The 23,895-nt window shown below is 37.3% G+C and overlaps 1 protein-coding gene across 1 annotated transcript in view; it reads right to left on the reverse strand.

Annotated features, from left to right (window-relative positions):
- LOC131928797 (inactive phospholipase C-like protein 2) overlaps positions 1–23,895 on the reverse strand; it is a 98,883-nt gene that overhangs the window by 72,255 nt on the left and 2,733 nt on the right. The window contains exon 2 of the mRNA XM_059284925.1: positions 4,741–4,959. Coding sequence (XP_059140908.1) covers positions 4,741–4,959 — 219 coding nt within the window. The remainder of the gene's footprint in view (positions 1–4,740; positions 4,960–23,895) is intronic.

A 23,895-nucleotide genomic window follows, 5' to 3' on the forward strand; every position in this document is an offset into this window, starting at 1 on the left:
GGGGGAAGATCGAGTCATACAATGGCACTCAATGCATCAGGACTTCAAGAGGTGAAAGTTCGCGGATCGATTTGCGACGTAGTGATTCACGGTGAAACGGAATAACTGTTAATGCATGAACTCGTAACTACTAAATTGTAGGTTGGGGGGGGGGGGGGGCTTCATTTTTCGTATCTCTCTGTCGAACTTTTAGTCCCAACATCGAACGTTTTTTTTTTTTTTTTTTTTTTTTTTTTTTCTAAATTAAAATTTAAAAAAAAATTAAATTGTTTTTTTTTTTTCCTTTTTACATTAAACTAAAAATGTGAAAAAATGATTAGGCCTAGCGAAACAAAACCTTGTAATTGTAACTCCCTATCACTCTAATATAAATTATAAATAAATTAATAGGGTACAAAAATAACGTTTGAATTAATAAGTAAAAAAAAAAGACAACTATATTAACCTATATCAACGGAAATAGTTTTATTTTCACGAGTAGGCCTACAAGATGCTCAGTTTAAAATATCATCCTAGGCCTACACGATGCTCAGTTTAAATAATTTTTTTTTTAAATTTGTGACCGAACGAAAGGATATTTTTGAAAACTTTCTTTGGCAATATTGTTCTAAATTATGGCAGGAATCAATTGGCAAATGTTTCAAGTCGCGAAGTGGTCTGGTTGCCGAGATATGGAGCAAAAACTGCATTTGTTCGAGGTTTTTTGGCTTTTCCGGGAAATCCAGGAAGGAATTCCGGAATTTTTTGGGCCCACAATCATCCTTGGAACTTGCTTAACATATTTGCTTTTGGAACTAGTCCTCGATATTGCTTCGTTGAGGAGGAAATACCACTTAAAGCTGCGGACACACATCCATCCATCCATTCATACATCCAGAAATGACGAGTTAATAATCGCAATTGTCCGTATGGAAATTGCGATAAAAAAGGTATAATTTTATTTTAATTTTTTATTGGAATAGTATTGATTTCAAATTATTAGAAAGTGGGGTTTTCAGAGGATCGATCACATAACTTTTGTACATCCAATCAATTCTTGTCTTACGGAAGTGAAACTAGAGATTATAATTTAGGCTAGATGAAAATAAATAGGAATGTAGCCTTAAAAGTTATTGTATTTTATTTCAAGTTGTCTACATTTACAATTTAATATCACCGATTCTTAAAATATTAATTTAAAAAAAAATCTTCAAGCTTAATTTAATTTGTTAATTTAATTATTGTTCACGGACACCTTTAAGGGCGAAAGTTACGAAAACACAATTTTTATCCATGTCAACAATGACGAGGGAAGGATTCTCGTCAACTCGGTGATGTCCATTCTAAAAAGTGAAGTCATAAAATAACAAACAAACAATGCGTTAAAGTACTGTAGACGCAGTCTGTTAAGTAATCACGTAGTTAAGCTATTAAGATGCGCCTGGCTAATATCCAGTGAAACACCTCAACGGCAGGAAGACACACAAAAAAAGGTAACCGGATTCCGCAGAGTGTGACACTACATGCACGGGGTCATGAACTCATCCGTCTTCGGTATACAGGTGAGCTCCGTGATTTTATAATCTGTACGGTTATCTCCCATTTTTTAACGGTTTTCTCGCATGTACGGTTATCGCCCATGTACTATACAGTTATCTCCCTTGCACTATAGGGTTATTTCTGACACGGTTATCTCCCTTGTACTATACAGTTATCCCCCCTATTTTGTCTATACAGTGATTCTCCAAACACTCAGGCAAAGAGCTCAAGTAAGCAATGCAAGTAATGCAGTCATTAGCTATTAGCATGTTCGATAAGTACGAGGTAAGCAAGACGATACAACAACTTAAACAAGAATACCTTAGACTACGTCAGGGGAAAAAAAACCAACAAAAAACTCACGATAAAATGCAGAAAACAATGGTTGAAATGATGAAATCTTTAAACTACTCAACGCAAGACCACAATACACTCATTACAGCAGGGCAAGAATGTGTTATCACAAAATACCGATGTAATTGAAATGCTCTGTAATGCTGAAGTGCCATGGACTATTTTAGATCAAAACATCAGATTAAAAAAATTCTAGCTCAGTAATGCTGAAGTACCATGGACTATGGTAGACCAAAACATCAGATCAGAAAATTCTAGATCAGTAATGCTAAGTACCGTGGACTATGGTAGACCAAAACATCAGATAAAAAATCTAGCTCAGTAATTCTATGTACCGTGAACTATGGTATACCAAAACATCAAATTAAAAAATAAATCAAGGTCAGTAATGCTAAGTGCCATGGACAACGATAGGCCAAAACAGATTAAAATAACTCAATCTCAGTAATTCTGAAGAACCATGAACTATGGCAGATCATTAAAGCATGAAGATAAAAATGCAGCAAACACCAAGCTTGGAGATCCTACTGTACACCAAAGTATGGCACGCAGAAATCCCATCACAATTAATCCGGGAAACAACCTGCAGTAATTACGTTAACAACCAACAACCAGAAAATCCTGTAAGAAAATTCCTGGACTCGATGAGTTTCAAGGACTGGAACTCAAACAGCACAAGGGCTTTTAAAGTTAAATCTGAAACTCGTCAGGATTTTAAGAGTTTTGAGAGTTTTATGCTAACAGGATTAAAGTTGGTATTATAATGTTCGAGGTAAGTATAGGATAATGTGTGCTTGATATGTATGGGTATGTGCAAGCGTGTGTGTGTGTGCACGTGCATGAGTATGTGTATTTTCATGTGTTATGCATGTATGTGTATAAGTATAGCATTACAAAACATACTAAAGCAACAAAACAGTGGGGGAGGGGGGGGGGAATAATTTGACGCTTCAAAAAGAAATTCAAAAATGTATTCGTAAATATGAATTAAAGTACGTTTTTTTTTTAAATGCTTCTGTTAAGCAGTAGGCTATATCCCGTGATTTCGCCCGTGAATATATTTTTGACGCGGATTTTTTTTATTGACAAAAAAAAAAAGAATGATCATAGCTACAGGTTAAGGAAATATTCTAGAAATTTCTCAGCAGAATTTTTTTTTTAAAACCAGCTAAGGAACAAAATCCCTAAGCTTTTGCACAAAGCCCCGGAGGTAAATGATATAGCACATCTAAAGAGAAAGGCGGGATTTAGGCGTAAAACAAAATAAAATGTAAATATAAAACAGAGTAAAGGCAGCTATAACGAGTATCCTGCATTGATTAGATAAGTCACACATGAGTAACATCCAACTCTAACAGATATTTTGTATTTAAGGATGGGGTCAGATCTGAGTACAACCAGTTATAAACCGGCATATTTAGAGATGTTCTGAATCATTTCCCTCACCCCCCCCCCCCCATCCCCACACACACACACAACCCAAATTATAAAATGTCAGCATACATTAATCTATCTGATAAATTAAAAACAAAACAATAACTTTCCGATTGGAAATTATTTTTTTTAATCGCTCAATCCCCGCCCCATTTAATTAAATTAAAACCTAATAGTCTTGTGATTAAAAAAATTACTAAACAATAAAAAAGGTCTTAAGTTTTCAAACGTGATGTTTATCGGCTCCAACATCGAGCGTTGAGCTAATGTTGCATTTACCTTATCAATCATTACATTAAAACTGATCAGGAAATGTTATATTTACTTAATCGTATCAATCATTATGTTAAAACGTACCAGAAAATAGAATTAAGAAGAGAGCAGTGATAGCACTACAAAATCCCTAGCTCAGGGAGGTTTAACTGAGAACTGGAAGCCCAATATACTAAGGCAGCCATCATGAATCCAGTTTTAAAGCCCACATTAAGCCCCACATCCTAGGGCAACCATCGCCAGTCCAAAGTTTTACAGCCCACACAAAGCCCACCAACCTAAACCAAAATTGCACGCCCAAAATAATAATCTCAAATACTTTAACTCAAAAATATGAGCCAGATCAAATGCCAAGTCCCTTCGCTAAGCAGCATGAACTAACTTCCTAGAAACAGAATGCCAATGACAAAACAGGGGACTAACAACCTAAGCCAATGACACTAAGCAGACAAAAGCCCACGCCCATCAAAATCAACCAAATACAGGGACAGACAAAAGCCCAATTCCCTCAGCCAAACGACTAAAAACCGAAGCCCAACAGAATCAGCCAAATTCCAGTAGTAGTCAAAAGCCCAATTCCCTCAGCCAAACGACTAAAAGCCCACGCCCATCAAAATCAGCCAAATACCCTTGGGACAGACAAAAGCCCAATTCCTTCAGCCAAGTAGACACCATCTTAAGCACAACACAATCAACCCAATACCCAAAGCCGAACTCTCTCATCATGCGAACTGAACACTCCATTTTCAACTCTCAATAATTGAAGTGCATACAATTCTAAATTGGCACCAATTACAACTTTACGTTGGCACCGGCCATAATTCTAAGTAGACACCGGCTAGCACTTATAAACTCAAGAAACTGACAGACGCCAAGGATTTAACGGTTACATTGTACCACATCTACAGAGGCGTAGCGACCCTTCCGGCGCCCAGGGACAAACTTTCAATTTGGCGCCCCCCTCTGGAGCAACCTAATCAATTTTCGATTTGCATCCCCCCCCCAAACTTTCAATTTGCACCCCCCTCAAATTTTAAATTTGCACACATTTTGGCGCCCCTAAGGTCGGCGCCCGGAGACATATGTACCCCCCCCCCACTCCCCTAGCTACGCCTCTGCACATCTACCATGTAACCCCCGAACAGGTGAGAGAGTACTCACAATTGCTGGACCTGGAGTTGGCGTTAAGCAGGCAGGTGAGGCCGCTAATCCATATATTGGTCTCATCCGGCGTGTTGGCTATCAAATCCATCGACTCGAACTCCTCGCCGAAGATGATCGAGAAGGCGCACTCGTCGGGGTAGATGCCCACGATCTCCTTACTCCGGAGAACCTCGGTTGTCTTCCCTTGGCGCACCTCTTTAATGGAAGACACGGCGACTGAAATATTTAAAAACATTATTATAACTTTTCATATATTTGTGTTATATATTACAACTTGTAGAATGTTTTATAACCGAGTTTGAAAATGTCACATACATGGAATCTTCTTTAAAAACGGGTGTTAGGTTATAGGTAGTAAACTAAAAATGTCTATAACTTGCTAATGTCAACACTAACACTCTCTATAACACAATCCAAAGTTATAACATAGCCCTAATCTTAATTTCCTCTCCGAAAACTTTACGTAATATTGCATTACTGTTGTAATAATAAAAAAAACTAACACACACATTTACATAAACTATTTTTCACACACCCGTATCAACAACTCTCCATATACAGTTCAATACAACATACAACTTGTTTCCATATATTGTTCAATACAACATCTTGTCTCCATATATAGTTCAATACAACATACACCTTGTCTCCATATATAGTTCAATACAACATACACCTTGTCTCCATATATAGTTCAATACAACATACACCTTGTCTTCATATATAGTAAAATACAACATACAACTTGTCTCCATATATAGTTCAATACAACATACTTGTTTCTTAACAAATTGTTCAAAATAGTTTTCATGTTACCAATAGCTACTCATACGAATCAAATGTGATAAGAACAGTTACTACAAAGGTTGTTTTCAACAGACAATTTTTGTGTGTGTACAATCTTATGATCTTACTTAAAAATTTCCTATTGTGTGATTTAGTGTGAAGCTCAACTAAATGAGGGTTATCTGTTTCGGTGACCTCGACATATAAGGTATAGAAAGTTCAATGTCCAGTCGTCTTTACTTTCCATAATGTGAGTCAGATACACAACAGCGTTATTTTTTTTTTAAAATAAAATCCTCTAGACAAAGAAAACAAGCAACATAATCTAAAAGGAATTAAAAAAAAACGAAAGCAAAAAAAAAAAACTTAATATATTTGAGTAATGAAGTTAAACTTTTAAACTTTCTGTTTTTTAAACATTTTTCAAAATTAAAAAAAAAAAAAGAAAAAGAAAAAAAAAAGTACAAAGCAAGAAAAAAAACCCTGGTAGAAAGGAAATGAAAAGTGGTGGTAACCCCTCGGGCTAATGAATGAGAAGAGGAGGAGACGTAAACAAATGATCCAGCTTATCGACAACGAAAGGGGGCGCCAGAGAAAATAAATCTCATTTTCTTTAATGAGGATTTTTTTTAATCAAATCAGAGAAAAGCTCATTAGTTGGACAAAAGGCCAGATGCAACGTAAATACAATAGAACTTTTTCATAATAAATAACGATAGTCAAATATATGTGTCAAACATATAAAGAAACATACGTTTCGGAGTATTAATTATAATTTATCATTGTGTTGTTTTACGGTAAATTTTTAAGTGTTTCTGTTTTCAAAGAACTGTCCACTTCAGCATATATGTTAAGGAGGAAAATGACTGGATCTTTATAGCTGTAGAAATCCCACTTCGATTGTCATCAGTTGTTTTTTTGTGTGTGTTAGCGTAAGGTTGATCCAATATTGCAGCGTTGATTGGTTTTTGTTGTTGTGTGTGTTAGCGTAAGGTTGATCCAATATTGCAGCGTTGATTGGTTTTTGTTGTTGTGTGTGTTAGCGTAAGGTTGATCCAATATTGCAGCGTTGATTGGTTTTTGTTGTTGTGTGTGTTAGCGTAAGGTTGATCCAATATTGCAGCGTTGATTGATTTTTGTTGTTGTGTGTGTTAGCGTAAGGTTGATCCAATATTGCAGCGTTGATTGGTTTTTGTTGTTGTGTGTGTTAGCGTAAGGTTGATCCAATATTGCAGCGTTGATTGGTTTTTGTTGTTGTGTGTGTTAGCGTAAGGTTGATCAAATATTGCAGCGTTGATTGGTTTTTGTTGTTGTGTGTGTTAGCGTAAGGTTGATCCAATATTGCAGCGTTGATTGGTTTTTGTTGTTGTGTGTGTTAGCGTAAGGTTGATCCAATATTGCAGCGTTGATTGGTTTTTGTTGTTGTGTGTGTTAGCGTAAGGTTGATCCAATATTGCAGCGTTGATTGGTTTTTGTTGTTGTTGTTGTGTTGTTGATGTTAACTGCTAATAGCTGGGGTACATCATTAGCAACAGTGGTGGATCGTCTGAAGCAACGGTGGATTACCTGCCACAGTGGTGGATCATCTGCCACCGTGGTGGATTATCTGCCACAGTGGTGGATCATCTGTCACAGTGGTGCATAACCTGCCATAGTGGTGGATGACCTAAAGTAGTTGTGCATGTCTTTGCAGTAGAATTTATTTGCTTTATTTTCAGAGCAACCTTCTTTGCTCTCTGAGCTGTAAGTGTCTCACAAAGGCGTGTCATTGTGCGCCTTTACATTTTGAACCAACACGTCTAAAAATAGATGCAATGACAACATTCATAACTTCAAGTTTTGAGCGATGTCCTAAAGAAACCTCGTCCTTTGTATTTTTATTTCACTGTTTATTTATAACAATGTGTGGTGTATAGGAGTGCTAATCTGATAATAAACTATTGACAATTTGTATCTCTACAAAATGGTATAAATGACGCAAACTCTGTCATAAAGAGAGCAAATAAGGCATAAATATCGACCAGTGATTGTTTCATTTCTACATTAAATGCGATTAGTAGCATTAAGTGCAGACAAATCAATGGAGTAATGAGAAATAGAGTTGTCTCACATTAACTCGAGATCTCCATGGAAATGATTCTAAAATGTTGTTTTAAAATAATGCATTTTCCCGTGAATACTTTCTGATTTCATCAACAGAGCACTGGTAAAAATACAAGTCAATTAAGTTAAGGAAGTAATGCCTTTTCTATTTTCGTTTCGCTAATTGAAAAAAAATTTCATTATTTTAATGCAAAGAATATAACTTAATTATTTTTTTTCTGAGGATTATTTATTCAAATATATGGAATAAATAACGATCTGCTTTAAAAACAATTATTGGGCCTGTATTGATGTCGATTTTTAATGAAATAACACGAGACATATTACAAAGGGGTATAAACATTTATCAAACAAAAAGAAAAAAAAGAATAATCTTTAGTTTTTTTTCTCTAAGATTTAGTCAACAAAACAATTTTCGACTAAAAGGCTGAGAGATAAAGTATTAAAAACAAAAAAAAATAACATTTAATTTAAATATTAAATAATTAAGCATTTGCATCTTTTAAAATGTCAGGCTATGCTGTTTATCTTAATACTTTTAATGCTCGATTTTAAACAACAATAACATTTATTTTCTAACAAAGCTGTTTAAATGACCTACACAGTTTTAATAAAATACTTTTAAAAAACTTAAAAAAAAAAACACGTTTTTCTTGTGGACTAAAAAGTAGAAAATAAATTTTCATACATTTGATGACAAAAAACGTGGGTACGTTCACCGTCAAATTTCCCGACCCATCTGCCCGACCCACATTTTTTGTCATCAAATGTATGAAAATTTATTTTCTACTTTTTAGTCCACAAGAAAAACGTGGTTTTTTTTAAAGTTTTTTTTAAGTATTTTATTTTCTCCTTTTTAGTCCGTTGCTACACATGAAAAACGTGGTTTTTAAAAAGTTTTTTATATAGTTAATTTTCTACTTTATCTAATCACTTAATTAAGTATGACTTGACTAAGTGTTTTTAAATACACGGACTAAAAAAATCTTGAGCGACCGATACGCTTTAAACAGAGAAAGGGTGTAATTTACGTTGCTGGCGTGGAGATCTACTCACGAATCACGTGATCAAATCTCCCATAAACAAACAAATAAACGCGAAGCTGAGTTAAGGAAAAACGTGTTTATGTGTATTTTAGCATGCCCAGCGTACCAACCGTGTCACCGTTAACAATGTGTTACCGTGTCCGTTCTCCTTTTTAGTCCGTTGCTACACATAAAAAACGTGGTTTTTTAAAAAGTTTTTTTTAAGTATTTTATTTTCTCCTTTTTAGTCCGTTGCTACACATGAAAAACGTGGTTTTTAAAAAAGTGTTTATAAATACACGGACTAAAAATCTTGAGCGACCAGGATTCGAACCTGTGTTGTCGCGACCACAACGCGAAGTACTAACCACTATACGATCACGGCCAGCGCGCTCACATCGATTTGGGCCGAAGTAACTGTGTCAATAAGCCTCCAGTCTTGTCGGTATCTTTAGAAATCATGTCCTCAATTTTATGGTCCTTGGGGCGTAATTAAATTAAGCTAATTACGGACTCTAATTGCTAGTTTTTATGATTGCATCTGAAATTGTTAGGCGAAAGTAGCCTGTATGCCAAATTTCAGATCTCAAGAGCAATCAGAAGTGGGCTAATTTTCGATGTCAATTTTAACAACAAACAAATCCATCCACAAACGCGAAGCTGAGTTAATAAAAACGTGTTAAAAAAGGCGGGCAGGGACCCCAAAGGATGGGGTGGGACGGGCCTCAAAAAAGATCACCTGGTATTTTCTGTTTACCAATGTGGTAAGACGTAAACGGAGCAATGCTGGTGATGTTAATTAACGATTTACAGCTGATTACCTAATTAGATATAATATGGGAAATCTTACGAGTAACATTTACAGAGCTTTTACAGAGCTATAGACTTATAGAGGGAGATAAATTATGTAGTATTTAGTACTGACAGAGTCGACACGTTAAGGTGAATTTATTTTGTTCAAAATATGTAATCTTTTTGACATTTTATTTTGAAGACAATGTTTATTTATAACGTATATGTTTAACATAATAATAAACAAAAATCGCTCATCAATAAACGTTCGCGGGTTTTACAGCAACTTCAGTAACCAGTGGTCAAGTAATTTAAATGAGAATATAGAGGGATGTGTGGTTCTATTTATACACTGAAGAAGTTGAAATAAAAAATCGAACTTGAAATAGAAAGATAACTGGTGCCATTATATGTGAAAACAAAACAAAGTAAAAACAGGGCTAAGATTTTAGAAAATTGTACAGGAAAAAAAGGTCAAGATGGGATTTTTTTTTAAATTTTTTATTCAATTCAACCAGTTCAACGAGTGCTTTATTCCCACGTTTTCTTTAACTTGCTTTCTCTGTGTCTGTGTTTCTGTGTTTGTCTTTCCAATCAAATCTTGCGATCGAAATTTCTGGCACTTCACAGTTAGCTAGCGCGCTGAAATTTTCAGGGAAGCTTTCTTTTGGATGACCATTGAATATTCAATTGTTATTATTACTAAATTGATCAATGGAAACATTTTATTGAGCATTTTAGACCGCTATATAATCTATATATATAATTCTCCTCTGCGAGCCATTAGAAAAAAAACGAGCGACGCGTACCTCGCGCGCAGTGAAGCGAACGATCCCACATCGCCACAGGCTTAGGGGCAGATAATTTAGTTTGAACCGAGTTTAAACTTACAGGAGGTAGGCCAGTTTGGGGGAGACGATATGGTCGAGTGGTTGGGCACACGATTGCTATCCCACTCGACACGGGTTCAAATCTATGTGTTAACACAACGTGTTTTTTACGAGTTGTCTTTTTACGAGTTGTCTTCGTTTACCCAAAAAAAGTGAAAAGATAAAATCGATAGCAAGATTTTAATGCAAACAAACAAAGACTAAAAAGTAGAAAATAATAATCATTAAAAAAGTTTAAAAAAAACCCACGTTTTCTGATTGAACTAAAAAGTAGAAAATAAACGCTATACATCACAATAATGCAAGCGATCACTCTACTATAAGCGATCAAAAACGTGGGGCGCCGTCATTTTCTTACAGTTTCTAATACTGTTGACTCTCTACAAGCTCCCTAATAAAAGTCAATAGTATTATCTAATCAATAGTAATATAACTTTTACTTCGGCGCCCCACGTTTTTGATCGCTTATAGTAGTGTGATCGCTTGCATTATTGTGATGTATAGCGTTTATTTTCTACTTTTTAGTTCAATCAGAAAACGTGGGTTTTTTAAAACTTTTTTAATGATTATTATTTTGGACTAGCCTTACAACATGTTGTGTTGAAGGACAGATAAAAGACTTTTTATACACGAGAGTAACTAGTGTCCAGGTATGGTAACTATTGCTTCATGTGATCAAACGTATGCTGTTGTCCAGTATGTGGCATTGATGCTATACAATGGAATATGACTGTCAGCTAATATATGACTGTAAAAAACCAATACGACTGCCAGCCAATATATAACTGATTAATCAATATGACTGCGTCAGCTATATGACTGTGTCACCCAATATATGTCTGTGTCAGCTAATATATGACTGTGCCAGCCAATATATGACTGTAAAACCAATACGACTGCCAGCCAATATATAACTGATTAATCAATATGACTGTGACAGGCAGTATATGACTGTGTCAGCCAATATACGACTATATAAGCCAATATATGACTGTATGAAGCAATACACCACCCCTATGGTGCTAACACGCGCTAACCGAGTTACCCTGACCAGACACGGTGGAAACAACCGATATGAAATTAATCTCCCAATACCCCTGGGACCCGGTCCTTTACACCGGTATTTTTGTCCTGCCCCCCCCCCCATGTCCCCCTCCCCTGACATGGACAGAATCAAATAAGACAAGGTCACCGTGACCTTATCAGGATGAACGGGAAGTGTGGAATTATACAGCGCCGCATAAGAAGTGTGTTGACCTTTCTAGCTTTAATCAAATGTGGTTAAAGCTACCCTTTCGATCTTTCAAAAAAAAAAATAATCTCGAACCAAGTGCTTGTGAAAGAAAACAGAAAACTCCGGCCCGTTTATTAATATATTGGCGCTAAAAATAGATTAATAATACAGTTGTCGTTTTTAAATCGCGTGTTTAATATGGAGTTTTTTTTTTCTTTTCTTGTGAATGATGAAGGGGTGGGAGGGGGTTGTACTGTTTCCGCTGGGGAATATCGATCAACTTGGACTTCCTCTCGATTGTGCCCAGATATTCATCTATATCGTAATCTCTATCTTTTACGTTTTTAGAAGTAACTAGAATACCCGTCATCCGTTGGATAACTGTGGGTTTCGGGGGTCATCAATCAAAAAACATCACTTCTGTCACTCAGAGGCAGAGCGACCCTTCCCGGCGCCCGGGGACAAAGTTTTCGATTTGAACCCCCCCCCCCCGCAAGATTTCGATTTGAACCCCCCCCTCAAACTTTTGATGTGCACCCCCCCCCCACTCAAACTTTCGATTTGAACCCCCCTCAACCTTTCAATTTATTTTTCCAAACCATTTTGGCGCCCCAACATATGTCCCCCCGCCCCCCCCTTCCCCCATCCACCTCCCCCCGCCTCCCCTCCCTCCCCCCCCGCCTCCCCTACCCTACCGTCCCCCCCCCCCTCCTCGCTACGCTACTGCAGTGTCACTTATCGTCACAAAAAACAGACCCCACATTCAAAAATATGTTTTTTATCTTTTAAAAACACCGAAAACACCGATTTCGGACTATCCCTTCATATACTGACGTCACATGTGACCTACTCAACTCTACTTCACCTGCCCAGTGTCCCGCCAAGTCTCAGACAACATGTATTTATCGTTTAAAAAACGATTCCAGCCGAGCATGTCTCTGACCACACTATCCTTTCATATGCTTAGGACAAAGAAACAGATGAACTCTACTTCACCTGCCCTGTATCTTGCCAAGTTCAGATAGGCAACTTTATCATTCACATCTAAAAAAAAAAAATTGAAAAAAAAAATTTCATCGACATATTGGTCTAGAACCCGTGCCACCTGCATGAGAGCCGACTACGCTACCAGCTTAGCTATTTACTCGTGACGTCACAAGTGAATTTTTATACTATACTTTTGAGTCTCCGCGCATAGATCTAGATCTAAGTCTAGTAGTAGTAACTTTCAAATTAAATTTTATCTTAAATTAGCCAAACAAAGATTTATATAAAATAATTAAGGCCTGAAATAGATTCTAGATGTAGAATTTACATTAAGTCTAGATCTAGAATTTACATTGAGTCTAGTGACCTACATCTAGGCTAGATCTAGATAGATCTAGATCTAGATCTAGGCTAGCTTCATAACTTTCCTTCGACAGCTGATCTTTAGATCTAGAGAAATTTATCGTAAAACTAAATGAAAAAGACAGTTGAAAATTGATATAAGTGTTGGAACGTAATAAATACAGCAAACGGACGTATTGTTTAAGTTATAGCCGGCAGAAAATTAGCTTTGTAACGCGTTAAACTTTTGAATGGGCCACAAAGTCTATGATGGAGTCCGCCATTTTTATTGTACCAAAAAAGTAAACACATCAAGGGACGTCACTATCCCCACAAAGTTTATTCAAAGTATTAACATTTTTAAAAAAATACGGTTAATTTAACAATGAATAAATCAATAAATTAATTAACGTCTTTAAATAAATTTGTGATTAACAGTCTGTCTTAAAACAAAAATTGTTCTCTACCTACATACTATTTTACAGCTTTCCACGATGAGTGCAACCATGAGCAATAGTCGATCAGGCAAACAAACAAACAAATAAATATTCAAACATGTGAACAAACTTGACTTTTAGTAGTATATAGATAGATATTTGAGTTCCTGTTTTCAACTGTAATCATTTATTTTTATTTGCATTCGCCCCCCCCCCCCCCCCACTTCACGTGAGATCTGCTTTTCTTTCTGTTTAGTTTAAATTAAAAAGGTGAGGGGGTGAATTGGAGCGTGTAAATAGAAGGGTGTGGGTTATGTGGGTACTTGATGATTATAAGCTGGGGATACAAGGGTAAGTATATTTGATGGGGTATAAATGAGGTGGTATAAAAGAGTTGTGGCCTAAGTGGTAGAGAGCTAACCCGCAAGTCTAGAGTTCGAATCCGGATCTAAGTTAGTAGAACATCCATGAGTCCACCCAGCTCTGGTGGGTACCTAACTCATGTTAGGGAAGGTAAAGGTGGCTGGGAAAAGTGTTGACCACGTATGCCCTTCATATGCCGAGGTCAAGAAACATATGAACTCTACTTCATCTGCCTAATGGATCGCCAGATCTAAAGAATTTTTTTTTCAATTTTTTACTTTGTAAAGGAGTTGGTATATAGGGGTATATAGGAAGATGTATATAGGTGAATATAAAGATGGGATATAAGATGAGATATTTAGGTAAGCATTGAAAATGTTTGGTCAGTACCTGCCCAACCGCCTTTACTTTTTCATTAACTAACCAGTGACACCGAAAAGAGTAATAATGGCATTGAGGTTATACAGGGGGATAACTCCATATTCAGGGCATATTTACATTGTCACACGCCTAAAACACGAAGGCAGATCACATCAACAGTTTGAAGATGGAATATTTTTAGCCTGCGCTAAAGGACAAATGTAGCTAAATTTAGGCCCCCCCCCCCCCCCCCATATTTAAGTGAACACTCGATGTCTGCATCTTCAGATGTAAACAATGCTCCCATCCTTCTCCCTAATGCACAGATAAGCGTTTTGACATGAGGGTGTGGGGGTGGGGGATAGTTCAACTCATATGAGGGACAGGACATGGCAATGGCAGCCTTAGAAAACATCTTGACCTTGAGAAACATCTAGGATACACTTAGGGCTCTTTCTCCCCAAATGATGGTCTTTCTCCCTCCATAACAGAGGTCTTTCTCCCACCATAAGGACAAAGGACTTTCTCCCTCCATGATAACAAAGGTCTTTCGTCCTCGATGAGAAAGATCTTTCTCCATCCATGCCGACAAACAAAGGTCTTTCTTCGTCAATGACAAAGGTCTTTCTCCTTCCATGCTAACAGGTCTTTCTCCTCCCATAACAACAAATACCTTTCTCCCTCCATGCTCAAGAAAACAAAACAAGTTCTAGTTCTACACAGTGGGTATACGATTGCCTATACAAGGAGTGAAGAATCAAGACGGATCAATGGACAAGGTTTTTCTTTAAGAGTCTGGTTTTTTTTTAAGTGGTTAGGATCCAGCTCTGACAACCTAACGGCCATAAGGCAGCGTCGAGGGCTGGTCTCTACAGCTGGTCTCGGTGTACTTGACCTTGTTACTTAGCCAGGCTCTGTGGCTTCCGGGGACGTCTTACAAATCCGGCTACTAGCCGGAGTACGGATTTGAACCAAGTTAAGATTTGGGGTTTTAAAAAATTCAGCAACTCTTTTAAGAAAATATAAAAAAAAGAACTGTTTATTTAAAGTAAGCCAGTAACGTCTTTAAAGCTAACCGTAAGAAAAATATTTTCAGCAATATGAAGAGGTTTAGTAAAGTAAAAGTTACTTTTCGGATCCGGCGGGAGTAGGTGAAGTAGAGTCCACCTGTTTCTGCACACTAGGCATATGAATTGGTATTGTATTTAGAACTATGCCAAGCCGCCTTTACTTTTCCTAACGTAAGTTGGGTATTCATAAGAGCTAGATGACTCAGGGACGAACTCTACGACTTTTTCTAGGGACCCGAACATGTGACTTTCGGGTTAGCAGATAAACTCTCTACCATTCAACCACGAGGCGTTAGTGTTAGTTTATGTTTAGTTATCGTTCTCACCGATCCAAGTATACTTTACACATCATATAAATAGGTTAGTGCTGTTTTATATCCGGGGTTGAACTCTCAAGTACAAAATAAACTAATCAACATCGTTTCATGTACTATTGCATTAAAGAAAAAACAGGGTTTACATTTCTAATTTTATTTGATGATCACGTGATTCAGATGTCTACCATTGGTGATCACGTGATTCAGATGTCTACCATTGGTAATCACGTGATTCCTTTGTCTAACATTGGTGATCACGTGATCCCGTTGTCTAACGCTGGTGATAAGAGGAATGGATGCTGGTCATGTGACATGTGACATAAACAGCAGTATTCGACTCAGTGAGTTTTGTTTTTCTTCGCCCTTACTAGTCAATGGAACCGGGGAAAATGTACGGGAAAGTGAAGACAGAAAGGTCAAGACAGAAAATTAAATACAGAAAAAGTAAAGAAACAAAGGAAAGATGGGATAAAGATATAAAGGTAAAGAAATATAATACAGAAAAATAAAGGTAGAAAAGTAAAGGCATAAAGTAAATATAGAAAAGTAAAGACAGAGAAGTAAAAACACAACAATGTAGACGGAGCAAAAAAAAAAGGATTAAAAAAAAATAAAGATAGAAAGGTTCAATCAGAAAAGTAAAGTTGGAAACGGAAAATAAAAGTACTGACAAAGTCAGGAAAGTACAGATAGATAATTATAGCTAGACATGACATATCCGCTGGTCAGAGGGTGGTGAGAAATGGACTCGTCCTAGCATTTACGCTGTGTGCTCGGGGCGAATCGTTGGTTCTGTGTGGTTGTGTGAGTCTTGTCTAGCCATTCGGTGTGGTTGTGGGTCTTGTCTAGCCATTCTGTGTGGTTGTGGCTCTTGTCTAGCCATTCTGTGTGGTTGTGGGTCTTGTCTAGCCATTCTGTGTGGTTGTGAGTCTTGTCTAGCCATTCTGTGTGGTTGTAGGTCTAGCCATTCTGTGTGGTTGTGTCTCTTGTCTAGCCATTCTGTGTGGTTGTGGGTCTTGTCTAGCCATTCTGTGTGGTTGTGGCTCTTGTCTAGCCATTCTGTGTGGTTGTGGGTCTTGTCTAGCCATTCTGTGTGGTTGTGAGTCTTGTCTAGCCATTCTGTGTGGTTGTAGGTCTAGCCATTCTGTGTGGTTGTGTCTCTTGTCTAGCCATTCTGTGTGGTTGTGGGTCTTGTCTAGCCATTCTGTGTGGTTGTGTGAGTCTTGTCTAGCCATTCTGTGTGGTTGTGGGTCTTGTCTAGCCATTCTGTGTGGTTGTGGGTCTTGTCTAGCCATTCTGTGTGGTTGTGGCTCTTGTCTAGCCATTATGTGTGGTTGTGGGTCTTGTCTAGCCATTCTGTGTGGTTGTGGGTCTTGTCTAGCCATTCTGTGTGGTTGTGTGAGTCTTGTCTAGCCATTCTGTGTGGTTGTGTCTCTTGTCTAGCCATTCTGTGTGGTTGTGGGTCTTGTTTAGCCATTCTGTGTGGTTGTGGGTCTTGTCTAGCCATTCTGTGTGGTTGTGGGTCTAGGCATTATGCGTGGTTGTGGGTCTTGTCTAGCCATTCTGTGTGGTTGTGGGTCTTGTCTAGCCATTCTGTGTGGTTGTGGCTCTTGTCTAGCCATTCTGTGTGGTTGTGGGTCTTGTCTAGCCATTCTGTGTGGTTGTGGTTCTTGTCTAGCAACTCTGTGTGGTTGTGGTTCTTGTCTAGCCTTTCTGTGTGGTTGTGTCTCTTGTCTACCTCTACCATTCAATCTTAACAATAACAATTCTTCTGGTTCTTTGAATCATTGTGGCTTTGAAATGACTTTGTATGGCTTAGTATCCTTTGTCTGGCTTTAATAATATATCTTAACTGTAATTTTCTTTTACTTGATCAAAGCCGCGTTTTGACAAAGAAATAACGTTGTCGTGTATACATGCTTCTATTTATATCGCTCAACCTTGAACGCACCGAATAATCCAACGACTTTATGAATCCATAATCGTAAAAACACGTCCCGTAACTCGAGATTCCCGAGAGCCAGTTTCCGGAAAAAGCCGAACATTTCTTGTAGGAAGCCCACTGAAAATGGTCGAATGCATCTCAATAAAGTTTTTTTTTTTTTTTTTTTTTAAATTGCGAGTACAAAATAAAATTCTCCTCCATGAAAGGGATACCGCGGCACAAATTCCCGAAGCATTATCGATACCTGGACAAGTTTCACGCGTGAATAGGCCCTAATACCAGGTCTAAATTTTCAACAAAACCAAGGGATAGGAAATTAGATTAACTTATTTTTTTTTAAAGTTCATTTCAATTTACGTTCATTGTTACATAACTCTATTTGGAACTGGTGAGGCAGGGTTTGTTTCAATTGCTTGTGAACATAAAGGAATTATGCATGGGGATGCGTATACGTTTCAACATGTGGTTATTGGTCAATATCTAATGAGCTTTAAAGATGTCTTCAAGAACATTATTGAAGACTTTCGTGTTAACAAATGTAGCGCGTTGTCTCTGGGCTATTCAATGCCATGAAAATATCAGCACACGTTAAAAAAAAACACCTTTGGAGTTTTAGTAAACGAATAACAAACTAAAATAGTTTGTATTACAAATAACAAGTTGTATTGAATTATGCCGTTTGATTGGATATAAATCGCGCCAGTGATTGCTTAAATGGATTAACTTCACGCTAAAAAGAAACACATTTAACGTTCATGCTGCGTTGATTACTGAACATAGGAAGGCTCCCAGACAAATGAAACGTTTCAAGTTCTCGGCGCGGGAGTAAAGTTAGACAACTGGCTGGTCTTAAATAAAGGGAGAGAAGAAATTCGGCGCGTCGAGTTTAGGGCCTACACATTTTTGTATGGACAAAAATATTACCAGTATTTTGTTTTCAATCCGTTCTGTTCATTTGCAATAAAAAAAATCTCCATAAATCTGTATTGTAACATATTTATGTGTGAGTGTATGTGTGAAGGTTCAGAAGGCAATGCTTATTAAACAGAAATATCATAAAACCAATCATGTGCAGATTTATTATCCTACGGATAGATCAGCCATACCCAGTTATTCATAACGCAAGTATCAAAACTACGGAATCTTTTAACCAAGTCTAGCCACTCCAATATACACTTTAATGAAGTCGATTAAATGGAAATAAAATTGTGGCCCCGCAACTGATATTCTATTAAGTCTAAAACTAAGTTAATGTTATGTGATTATGAACTATTGAATTACTGAATCTGAAAACAGAGGTAATGTGAGATAAAGTATTTCCCCATGGCTGTTGAAAATGGAGATACAATTTTATCATGATGTGTGGGATGTCGAAACGATCCTAATGTTTTGTGTCTAGAATGTATCATAACTACACGAGCTTACCACAGACAGTTTAATCTTTTCCTACACTTACACCATTACTATCATTTTATCCGTTTAATTTTTTTGTTTATTTTACACATTTTATAAAAAGTCTAGCCTAACCGTGCAGTTTTTTGTTTAAAAAAAACACCTCTATATATAAATATATTTTCTAATTAAATAATATTGGGGTCGGTTATCTCGAAAATGTGTTCCAGCCATTCTGGGATTAGATTAACCAGCTATTCTTTAATTTTTTGGTTTATTTTACACATTTTATAAAAAGTCTAGCCTAACCATGCAGTTTTTTGTTTTTGTTTAAAAAAAAACACCTCTATATATAAATATATTTTCTAATTAAATAATATTGGGGTCGGTTATCTCGAAAATGTGTTCCAGCCATTCTGGGATTAGATTAACCAGCTATTCTGGGATGAGATTAACCAGCTATTCTGGGATTAGATTAACCAGCTATTCTGGGATTAGATTAACCAGCTATTCTGGGATTAGATTAACCAGCTATTCTGGGATAAGAGTAACCAGCTATTCTGGGATTAGATTAACCAGCTATTCTGGGATTGGATTAACCAGTTATTCTGGGATTAGATTAACCAGCTATTCTGGGATAAGAGTAACCAGCTATTCTGGGATTAGATTAACCAGCTATTCTGGGATTAGAGTAACCAGCTATTCTGGGATTAGATTAACCAGCTATTCTGGGATTAGAGTAACCAGCTATTCTGGGATTGGATTAACCAGCTATTCTGGGATTAGAGTAACCAGCTATTCTGAGATTAGATTAACCAGCTATTCTGTGATTGGATTAGCCAGTTAATTTGAAATTGGATTAGCTAGCTGATTTGAGATTGTATTAGCCAGCCAATTTGAGATTGGATTAGCCAGCCAATTTGAGATTGGATTAGCCAGCCAATTTGAGATTGGATTAGCCAGCCAATTTGAGATTGGATTAGCCAGCCAATTTGAGATTGGATTAGCCAGCTACTATAAGAATGTTCATATAGCAATCGTCTTACAACGATTTTTAAATGTGTCTTTAAGTGAGTTACCACTAGGGTCTAAACATTGTATGCTTATTATAAATTATTACATTTTCATGATACTGCTTTTAATTAGTAGTTATACCAGTAGTGTGTTAAAAATGCATACTTACAATTAATATAAAATTATACATGGCACTAGTTTTAATGTCATATTACATCACTCGTGTATATAACTTATGTTTACAATATATTATATTTTAAATTATACTACTTTTAATGTAGTATTTATACCAATCAGGTCTTAAAATTTTATGCTTACAATAAATTTTTGGATTATACATAATACTACTTTTAATGTAATATTTACACTAATACTTTCTAAGAATTTTCTGCTTAAATGTAATAATTAGATTATACAAGATACCTATTTTAGTGATGCTTCTAGTAACGGCTAAAGTGCGAACTATTCACTAGCGACATACGTCAAACGTCAGACGCTGGGTGATGTAAGAGATATTTCTGCTCTACAGGCGCGGGGCTGGGGACAGACTTCCCTGTTATTACCTATCATTACGCTCGTCTGCACGCCCATTACGCCATAGAACGTCTTAATTAAGGTCAAAATCCATTTTTGTCTCGTGCGAGGGGGCCATTGAGCGGTCAGACAATTAATGGTCGTTCATGGCTTCAATCTATCTTTTTTTTTACTTCTTTATATTTTTTTATTTTTACTTTTATAAAATATAAAGAGTTTCTAGACCAAGGAAAAGGGGTTTGGCTTGCAGTTTCGTGTAGTGGGTTCACCTGATGAGTTACTTCCCCTGATGAGCTGCTTCGATAGTTGGTCTCCCCTTAATAAGAATTATTACGAAACGACGGATCGAGAGGTTGGTACAGAAATTTTTGGTTTAACATTTTTATCAAAATATAAAAGAGACCAAAGGTTCCGGGGTAAATTAGCTTTCGTGCTCAAATAAACGGTCTATTCCGATAAGAAGTTCCCTGTGGCCTTTGATCAGGCTGTAGCTTGCATAATACCTCTCTGTGTCTTTTGATTGGCTAGAATGTTGGAGTTGATATAATTTAGGGTTAGAGTTAAGGTATGGTTGTGGGTGGTGAGCGTGGACTACGAGACAGTCCTACAGGAATATTGTAACAGTAAAGTCACATCTGAAGTTCTTACTGCCTACGGCTTTTAGTAACTTGCTTTGACAGGTTTAATAATGATAATAATAATAATACGAACCACGTTTACTAAACTTGGAGCCATCTTAACAACCACCAAGTCATATTTACCAACCACTTAAGCACACTTACCAACCACATTTACCAAAACACAACCACATTTCTAAACCACGCAAATCACATTTACCAACAACATTATCAAACACCTAATCATATTTCCCAACCACATATACCAACAATTCCACCAATCATATTTAAAAACAGCATTTAGCAACCACATTATTTAGCAACAAATTTACCAACCACATTTCACAACCACGTTTACCAACCGCCCATTACCAACCACACAACAACCATTACCAACCTCCAACCACCATTACCAATCACCATTACCAACCACCATTACCAACCACTCAACAACCATTCAACCACCGTTACCAACCACTCAACTACCATTAACAACCACCCAACCACCATTACCAACCATCCGACCGCCCAGTACCAACCACCATACCATCATTACCAACCCCCCAACCACCATTACCAACCACCATTACCAACCACTCAACCAACGTTACCAACCACCCAACCACCCCCCCCCCCCAACCACCACTACCAACCACTCAACCAACGTTACCAACCACCCTAACCACCATTACCAATCACCAAACCACGATTACCAACCACCATAACCAACCAACCACTCAAACCCACCACTTTTTACCAACCACCTTACCCACCTCCTAACCCCCCCCCCTAGTCCCCCAATCACACCCAACTAACAACATTATCTCTCCAGCGTTAATCTCCCAGAGCTGCGGGGTGCCCAAGCGTCCAATTCCCCCCCCCCCCTCCCCTATTGTTGGCCCTACCACCGGCTGATTTGAAATCGACCACCCAGATCACCCGAGACATCAAGACAACTATTTACCCACACGCCTACCACCGCTGGTAGTATCACATGGTGACCAGTGAAGTTTTCAGCCCCTTTAGAAAATCTGGATTGCTTGCTTCAAGATAAGAGTGGAAGGGGAGGAAGGGGGGGGGGGGCTTATAAAATCTACAGAAGAATAAAGTATCGTATCGAGTTTTTTTTTAACAACTAGTATCGTTGTCATATATACGATATGGGTTAGGGCAATTACTAGAGATGTGGTCAGTTTTAGGATAAGGGTAAGTATCAGGGTTAGGGTCAGTATTTGGGATTGGATTAAGACTAGGGTCACTGCCGGGACACGGGTGGCGATACTATCAAAACGTGTATCGAATCCGTCCAGGGGACGTTTTAATATGTACCGGGGAGAAGAAGTATAGATTGGTCGCATTGTATGTGGGAACTAAAGCCGGCATCGATTCGGTCCACAAACACAAACAACACAAAGGACTTCGGGTCAATCTTGACGTCAAGTCAATCTAAAATTCTCGAGCTTGCCTTCGTTTGAGGGTAGAACACGCCCCACATACCATCCCCAAGGTTGTTAAAAAAAATATTACACGGTGATAATACTATAAAGGCGAAAATCAATATTTTAATCAAATCGATTAAAAAATATATAACTATGGTTTCACCCTAAAACCCACTAACCTTAATCCCTAGACCAAAAAAAAAAAAAAAAAAAACCCATCTTGCTCTCAAACCTACTGATGTCTTTAATGTTTTATTCTTATCTCCAATATATAGCAGACATATAGCAATTGTTTTGAAGCACCTTACACTATTCTCATGCAGTGTTTATAGCGAGGTAGCAATAAAGCACGATTTTGTAAAAAGTCAAATTTAATTATTACAGAAACGGAAATTAAACTAAAATATGTAATTGTAATTACTTTAATAGTTAGGGTTATGTAGTATATTATTCCTTGTTTTTAAACTTCACGACCTGATTAAAATAATTATTAAGTCACTGAGTACAAAACTGATTTATTTGATAAGACTCATTTTATTTGGACAATTCGCGAGACAATTTCTATAACTGCTGTTGCGTACTTCCTACAGAGACGAAAACGTGTTGGCGAGTCAAGTGAAGATAATTCGAAAATCACTCAACCTTCTTTTGAAAAATGATTTATTTTAAATAAAATTCAAATGAAAATACAGCCTTCATTATAATTTAAATTACTGTACTATTCTCAACCGCCTACACGCTAATCTATTTCATTTTTTTTTTACAATTTTTTTAACTAAAAAAAAAACAGTCCTGATTTCTTTTGAAACGAAACCAAGATGAAAGTAGCTTAAAAGACTGTCTGCGTGGACCTACAAGCTCCCCCCTCCCCACCAGTGTTCACATAATTGACCCGTTTCTCAGCCAACGCCCGGAGGCCAAAAGCGAATTGCCTGGGCAGAGAGAAAACAGCCGACACGACGTGAAGGTAAACCTGCTCACCGTCTGCCCCAGGGGCTCTATTTATACCCCGGCCATTGTATTCTTCTCTCTGCTGATGGCCAAGTAAGAAAACAAATACAAACTTTTTTTTTTAAAGAACTCAAAAAAAAAAAAAAAAAAAAAAAAAAAAAATCAACGTTGTATTCCTCATGCCATTTCAGACGAGTTTTCGTTTTTTCCTTATTGGCCATCTTAACACATTGTGACTCGCTGTAAATTGATTCCAGAAAATTTAGACCCCCGCAGATCCCGTGCTTTCAATCGCTTCCAATTTTCAGAGCCAACTGATAGAGTTGTGCTGAGATTATCCGGGGAGTGGCACCCACAGATGAGAGGCACTGCCATAAAGCATTGGTAGTGTATTATCGACACTTTATCAGAATAGTATCGACGAATATTCGGACATAAATGTCACTGCCTCACACATTAAAGATGTGTTTTTTTCCCTTTTCCTTACGGTTTTATGCATGATTTGATGGGATCTCATTATCCAGAAACTGGATCTTCGTGTTTTTATTTTTAAT

The sequence above is a fragment of the Physella acuta genome, unplaced genomic scaffold (assembly GCF_028476545.2).
Source record: "Physella acuta isolate Inbredline_101_S28 unplaced genomic scaffold, ASM2847654v3 ptg001550l, whole genome shotgun sequence".
NCBI classification, from domain to species: domain Eukaryota; kingdom Metazoa; phylum Mollusca; class Gastropoda; family Physidae; genus Physella; species Physella acuta.